Source organism: Crocodylus porosus, unplaced genomic scaffold (genome assembly GCF_001723895.1).
Source record: "Crocodylus porosus isolate Cpor-Errol unplaced genomic scaffold, CroPor_comp1, whole genome shotgun sequence".
Lineage (NCBI taxonomy): Eukaryota > Metazoa > Chordata > Crocodylia > Crocodylidae > Crocodylus > Crocodylus porosus.
The window spans coordinates 433237-441210 of record NW_017728899.1 but is presented as its reverse complement, the minus strand read 5'-3'; the positions used below and the strand labels follow the sequence as shown (position 1 = coordinate 441210).

General features: G+C 49.1%; 1 protein-coding gene across 2 annotated transcripts in view; it reads right to left on the bottom strand.

Annotated features, from left to right (window-relative positions):
* CUNH14orf166 (chromosome unknown C14orf166 homolog) overlaps positions 1-804 on the bottom strand; it is a 19687-nt gene extending 18883 nt beyond the window's left edge. The window contains exon 1 of one of the 2 annotated variants that reach the window (XM_019556608.1): positions 676-804. In XM_019556608.1, the coding sequence (XP_019412153.1) occupies positions 676-736 (61 nt within the window). In that variant the 5' untranslated portion in view covers positions 737-804. The remainder of the gene's footprint in view (positions 1-675) is intronic. The other variant, XM_019556609.1, reaches the window with a different exon arrangement.
* Positions 805-7974: the final 7170 nt, after the last annotated feature.

The window sequence follows — 7974 nt, the reverse complement described above, 5'->3', positions numbered from 1 at the left end:
GGGCTGGACTCGATGATCTCCCGAGGTCCCTTCCAGCCCAAAGGTCTATGAAGTCTATGAGAGTTACCCATCATGTATGTGTGTGTTATGATATACTCTTTAATTACAGATCCGCCCTGCCTCCACCAATGCACAGGGTGGCCCTGGCTCTGGCAAGGAACCGGGATCAAATGCCAAAACCCACCCGTCTCCTTCCTTTCAGTAAAGCCAGGACACGCGCAATGACCAGGGAGGGGACTGCAGCCAGCGGGACTGCAGCTCTGCCACACGTTCAAACAGAAGCTGGGCAGAAACCAGCAACAAAGGCTCTCACACATCTCCAAGCACTAGCGTTGTAGCTGGCCAGGGGGAGAGAGGGTTGGTTGTTTTTTTTAAATAGCTAAAGAATCCTTTTTAATCACCCAATCCTACCTTTGCCCAGCCTACGTTTACTGAGCAACCCATCAGTCACCTGCCCAACTGCACCTTTGCCCAGTCTCCATTTATTGCGCGCCCCACCAGTCCATCATGCAATCCTACCTTTGCCCAGCCTCCTTTTAGTGCGCAACCCACCAATCAATCACCTGCTCTACATTTATTGCGCGCCCCACCAGCCAACCGCGTGATACACGTGACGCTTGCGGCCAGCGGGGCCCAGCCCGTTTTCGGCCGAGCCCCCCCGGGCCTGGCGCTTACCCCTGCAGTTGAAGCCGGCCGGGTTGTGGTAGTCGAGCGCCGTGAGCTTGCGGCGGAACATGACCCCGGGCAGCGACCGCACCTCACCCGCCTCTGGGCCGCGGGCGACGCCAAGCAGCGAGGGAGGAAGAGGCGGTGCGAGGAGGGGAGGGGAGGGGCGAGGAGCGATCCTCCCGCCCATTGGACGCCGCTGGAGAGCGGCAGCGGTCGCCGCCAATGGGCGCATGCAGCGGGCGGGGGAGGGCGGGACTTCCGGGGAGCGGCTCGAAAAACTTTATTGACAAGGCCGGGAGCGGACACGGACGGGGGGGTTGGGGTAGAGCGCTCAGTCAGGTGGCGGGGGGGTCTCCCCCTTGGCTGCCCCCTGCACCGCCTGGGCGCGGACGGGCCAAGCACCTCCAAGTCCAGCAAGCCGACAGCCTATCCACTCGGTCCAGGAGCTCCCCTGCAATTAATGGATTAAACTAAACCAGATTCACTCTGCAGCTAGACACTTTAATGCCAGCTGAAAGGACAGTCCAACGTGTGAGTGTAGTGGTGCGCCACAGACTGCTGAGCACCTCCTCACGTGCGCGGACACCTGCGTCCCCGGGGTGGGGACCTGGCCAGCGTCCGTGATAAAGCCGTTGCGTGGCTCTGCCGCATTAACGTTGTGCAGAGGGGGAAATTAAATATGTGAGAAGAGAAGACTGCTCTGACACGAAGGGAGTTTCTCCTGAGCTCTCATCTGAATCTGCCTTCCTGGCATTTAAAACCTCTCCTCATATGGCTTGCCTTCCAAGTCCTTTACATGTTTATTGCTCGCTTCTGGGCCCTCTCTATTGTCTCCGCATCCTTCAGATGTGGAGCCCAGAACTGCAGGCAGGACTCTAGGTGAGGCTTGCCCAGCCTGGGCGGTAGGGTGGCACTATCACCTCCCACGTCAGACCCTAATACTCCTCTTCATGTACTGCAGGGATATTTCTGCCCCAGGGAGATGACCCCCGGAGCAACGGGGTATCCAGCTTCCTTGTACCAGACAGACCTGCTGAGCTGAAGGCTTTAGTCTGCATCGAACTTATCCTTCTTTGGGTAGATGTGATATCTCTTATTAGACCAACTAAATAGTTGGAAAAATTGGATAGCACATTCACCCAAAGAACCGCGTCTGCCTATGTCCTTAGACTAACACAATTACAACCAACACCCTTGAATTTATCCTGTAGTCTCTAGTCCAGCCTTACAATCCATCAAGATCCTTCTGAATTCTACTCGTATCTTTGATGTTTGCAGTCCTTCCCAACATCATGTCACCTGCAAACATGATCAGCAAGATCCCTTATCAGGCATCCGAATCATTAATGTAAATGTGAAACAGCAACAGATCAAGGACGTCTGTAGAACCCAACTCAGAACCTCCTGTTGTTCCGGCCTTGATCCATTTATAATGATACTTTGCTTGTGGTTATGGAACCAATTATCTGCCAACATTGTATTCATATTATCCAGTCAACGTTTCTCCAGCTTGCTTATGAGAAAGTCATGTGAGACCTTTATCAAAAGCCTTACTGAAGTCCACATACACTATGTTTGCTTCATTCCCTTCATCCACGCAGCTAGTGACTGTGTCAAAGAAGGGAGTCAACTTGACATGGCATGATTTGTTCTTAACTTATCCATGCTATCCATGCTGGCTGTTAGTGATTATTAGTCTTTCTTCCTCCAGATTTTTTCCATTTTTACAGATGTTTTCCAGTAACTTCCCGTGTACTGAAGTCAGGCTGACCAGCCTATAATTTTCCAGGTCCCACTTTTTGCCCTTCTCAAAGGTGGGCACTATATCGACCCTTTTCAAGTTGTCCTGTCTGCAACCATGCCGATCTCCCACAGCCTTGTAAAGATCATTGACGAGGGCTTCAAGAGCCCTTCCATTTCTTTGTCTATATAGTTTTTGTTAATTGTCTGGCTGGAATACTTTTTTTTTTCATGGAGGCTGAGACAAAGTTGTTGAGCTTTCCCTAGGTCTGCTGTCCCTAGGTCTGCTGTTAGTAGCTTACCCTGCATATTTTAGCAGTGAACCCACACCTTTCTTGGTCAACCAAAGTATTGAAACCCATGGGCTTCTAGATGCTCCCAGTATACCAGTTTGGAATGTTGTCTACATGCAAAGCAGTATTGTGGAATGTATTTCCTTAAGAACAGCTTTATTACTGTCTGGCCTAGGATACAACAACTGACAAGTAACATAACCTAATATGAATACATTGAGCAAAATAACCTAATTTGAATGAATGAGCTAGTAGTTGAAGTTATCACTGTTATATTGCTCCAGATGGCTAGGGAAAGGGGAGCAGGGATAGAGTATAAACAGGGTGGATCCAAGGAGATTGCACTGGTGCATTTGCACCTGCCTTTGACTTCTAGTCCACCCAAAGCTTCAATCCAACTGGCAGCAGCATTTCCAATCAGGCAGTGGTGAGGGAGTCACTTGGCTTCATGGCTCATGAGCATCTACCTGATTCATAGATTTCATAGACTTTCAGACTGGAAGGGACCCCAAAGGATCATTGAGTCCAGCCCCCAGATCCCTTCCAGATCTTCCTTCCACAACCCTTTCTTTTTTTTTTGATGTCTTGATATTCCACCCATCAAGTGAACCTTTGTTCTGCTGCCTGTTTACTGCTTCTGCTCATGAAGCTCCTATCTTACAGCACTGCAGATTATTTTTAACTCCTTGCAATGAAGTTATATTTGTTTTTTGCTTCAATCTTAACCTGAACAACACACTCCTAGGCCCCTGGCAGATTTGTAAAGCTTCTAATTTATTTTTAATTGGAGAAAAAATGTGTGTTGTTTTATACATGATGATGCACCTCATCATCTGCCTTTCAAAATTCTAGATCTGCCCATGAGTATAAAATAGTATTTGCTGAAGACATAACACGGTTTGAGTGGACTGTTGCATCTGTGGCTTGTCACTTGACCTCAAGATGGCGGCAAAAGGCAATTTTTTTCCTGGAGAAAAACTAGGTTACATCATAGCACCTGAGAAAGTGAATTTGGGCTCACAAAAGCTTATAATATACATGTCTGATTTAGTTAGGCCATAAGGTACAAATGTACCCTGCCTTATTTCCTTAAACTCATTGCATATGGGTACTTTTCTCCTCTTTAAAACTTTCAATCGCAGAGCAGCACAGGTTTCTTCCCTTGTCCTCATTCCTTTGCTGTATCATTCTGCTAGAAATATTTTGATCCCAGTAGTGTAAGTCAGCAGTGCTCAACCTTTTGTCTCCATGGGCCAGATGAATGGTACAGGGCCGGTATGCAAGCCAGATCAGGCCCTGTGTGCCAGGACTGGCCCCGTGTGCCACCACCATCCCACAGTTCTTGTAATTTGCCAAGAGGTGAGTGACAACTGCTCCCTCACCACCACATTTTCACAGCTGTGGGGAGCCCGACAGGCCGGGTGACTTGGCTTCAGGGACCAGATCTGGCTCATGGGCTGGGGGTTGAACGCCACAGGTTTAGGGGAGCGCTGTGTGGGACATCCTAAATATCACACATTAATAGTCCAAGAAGAGGGGGCACTGTTTGACCTTGTTTTTTGGATTGAAGCTGTTGAAGATATCAAGTGGTGCAGAACTGTTTGTATAACTAAGAAGTGTTGTACTTGGGTATTGGTTCTAGTGCAATGGCCAGTGAATTCAACACCCAGATTCCCACATATTAAATCAGGGGTTTTCAAAGACAGGATCTCAGCCTAAACATAGATATAGTCCTTTTCAAAGTGACAAACACAAGGAAGACAGACAAAAAAGTAGCTCGTGTTAGAAATGGAATATGTCTAACTAACCCTAATCCCTTTAGGTGGCTTAAAAAAAAGTACAAGCATTGTTTCAGCATTGGTTAGAGGGCGAACTCCAGTCAGACTCTCTGGCCCTAGCATTACCCTGACAGTTAACCAGGTTTGATATCAGTCATGGACCTGGCTGGGTGTTGACATGGTATGTGCCCATTCACGACAAGGTTTATACTGTTAGCCAGTTGTTCGCACTGTTTCTTCCTACCTTGTGCTTGTCAGAACCATGGAGTTAGATGGGGCCTCCAGGATCATCAATTTGAACCCCCTGCATATCCCCCGCAGTTCAGTGCCTACCCAGCTCCTGCCTGAAGACTTCCAAAGAAAGAGACTCTAGCACTTCCTTAGGCAGCTTGTTCTAGTGGTCTACTGCTCTTACAGAAAGGAATCTGCACTTATGAAGTGCTTCATTAACATTTGTTATTCTTCATCTTTATAGTGGCCTCTCAAATAACAAAAACTAAAATAAGCATCTTCACAGCATCTGATGAAGTAAACCTTCTGCTTATGAAAGCTTAAGCTCTATATCTCTGATTTTAGGTAGTCTAGACAGTTCAAATCTACCCTGTCTTCCGCATGGCTACAGACTTATACAGCTACCTATCTTTCTCTCCAGTATTTGCAGACTGCCCACATGCTCCTTTCCCCACCTTTTCTCCAAACCACCATTCTATAACTGATTTAGACTCCACCTTTTTTTTTTTGCAAAGTAGGCACAACACTGTACCTACAGACTATGGCCAAAAGCCAACTGTAGATGATACAAGTTTCTCCATTTCTTCAATCTGTACAGACAGTTTGTCCAGAATCCAATCCCAGAATGTCCTATTCCAGATACTGCTTGTATTGAGGCTGCAGTACGTGTCTCTCTTCCAGGCACTATGGAAGAGAATCACCAGGATCCACTCCTTCCTTCTAGAACTGTATGCCAGGTCTGCAGTCAAACGCACAGATCTCAGATTGGCCTCTCCAGTCATCTCTAGACTCACCAATTACTTCCCTGTCTACTGGAAGACTGTCATCTGTGTATTGAGGGATCGCTGATAAACTGGATCACTGCTCATGTTTTCCTAAAATGTGGTGAGGTAGGTGCAGATGCAACCAGTAGATGCAGGGTCAGAAACTGAACCATGTTAACTGTAGCCAGTTAGGGGACAGGGTCTCTGACCGCATGCAAAATCAAAGTAAAAAATTGCAGTGTGACTAGAACCAGAGGGTGTCTGACCTCAACAAGGACCTGATTCTGTGGACACGTATACTGGATGTAATACAGTCAGTGGAACTGTCTGAAAGACTGGGTTGTAAGGAAGCAAGCAGTGTTAATGAGGGCCCCAAATTAGCAAAATGTAGAAGGAAGTAATACCATCCTCTGTACCTGGCAGGGAGCAGGGGATAAGGAAAGAACCAGGCTGGACACTTGTATAAGAATTTTCCACTTTGTTCCATGCAGTCTAACATAGATGTTCCAGCAGCTTTGTTGCAATTGAGGGACATTTATGGAGCTATTAGAAATCAAAGCTAACTGGGGATCTTAAACAGCTATTTTTAAAAACAGGAGAGTATACATTGGACAGCTGCAGTCTTCCCTACACACTCAGCAAGTTTCCCTCTCCCGTCATCATCACAAACAATATTCATCCTGATACCTGCTTCCATATTTCCACAATGCTTTTTCTTGTTAAGTAGCTGGCACTTAAAACAAGACATATCAAAATAACTTCTGAGAGGCTTTTAAATGAAAACCCATCCTCTGCATGAGGATGACAAGTCATGCAATTAGTCATTTGTGCTGTAGCAATAATGACATCTAGCGGCTAGAAAAGTTTATTTTGATTTCTAAAAGCAGGACTCAGGGTAGAGGTGATACCTTTTATTAGACCAGCTAGGCTTTTGTTTGGATCTTGCATAGGCTGCATCTCTCTGCTTCGGTGGGGGACTGGCTGGAAGCAGCACAGGTGTGCACTGCACTGCACTGCATGTGATTGTAAAGATAGGGAGGAATCACCAGTGCAGCCTGCACACACTGAGACCGTGGTAGGATTTTCCTGGCCATGGAGGAGGGAGAGGCTTAGCTCCTGGGGGAGCTGCCAGGGACTGGCCTACAACTCATCTGGGGACAAGCCCCTCTAGACAGTCTGGGGAAGCGCCACAGGTGCTATAAGCGACACCTGGCTGCAGCAGCCCCCAGAAGATCAGCCACCAAATTGGGTTATTGCTGGAGCAGACTGGTTTCTGGTAATGTGCCTTTCTCAGCCCTCCACCTGGAGCTGCAGGGTAGGGAGATCCAGGCCTAACTAAGCACCTCTTGCATTACCCCTACAGCCCAGCTGGCTGCTAAATCCTCTCCACACCTTTGTGCAGCCAGTAGAGTGACAAAGGGCAGTAGCAGAGCTCAGAAGGAAGCTCAGGATCATGTGTGTACCCTCAAGCAGCACAGTAGTCACTACAGACACAGCAAGAGCATGTGTGTGTGTATATATACATGCACATATATATGCACACACTCACACACACATATATAAAATGATAGCATGGGTGGCACAGGCTGCTTCTGTGCCTGGCATGCACTGGACCGCGAAGGGGGCAGGTAGCACAGCTGCAGATGCGGCAAAAAGCAGGGCCGGCAGGGGAAGGGGATTGGAGGGGCACACAGGTACGGGGCTGATTTATGGGATGTCTGCCAAAGAAGCTGGCCCCCACTTCACCCCGGCAACACGCACAAGTGCTGACGCACTGGCACGGTTCGAGGCTGCTCTCCATCACGTTCACACGCTGGTCCTCACCTCGATTCAGCCACCTCTCTGCCCCCTCCCCAAGCTTCCGCGCCCCGTTACGTTTCGGATGCACCATCCAAGTTGGAGAAAAGTTGCTCTTTTGTCCTCAATAAACCGCCCGCGAAGATTTTACACCTGCCCTGCCTGCGTTGTGGGAGGCCTCATCCGCAGAGGCGGCTACCCACCCATGGAGCGGCACTTGTTATAAAGCAGGTTTTCACAGTCGTCACTTCATAATCTGAATTAATAAGCTACAGACAGGCCTCCCAATCGTCCCATCAGCTCGGTCTGGGTTAGACCGAGCCCCACGGACCCAGCTTCCGAGCAGCTGCGGTAACAGGACAGTGGCCATCCGGTCCCGGAGGCGATCACGTGGCCCTGGGAAGAGCCGGGAGCTGACCGACAGCAGTAAACCGGGGAGCGAGGCTAACAGCCGAAACCCACAGGGCACGAAAGCTCGGGGACGGAGCAGGAAGGTGCAAATAAAGTAATAAAAAAAGAAAGAAAGAAAAGTCCCACCACCGCTACAGCTACCGCTGTTCAAGCGCACGGCGCCTTTAAGGGCGGCAGGCCGCGGCACGCCACGTCCGCGCGCGCGCGCTTGCTGGGGCGCGCCAAGCGCACGCGCGTCCGCGCACCAATCACAAACGCCCGGCGGGCGCGGTGGCGTGTCAGCTCCGCCCC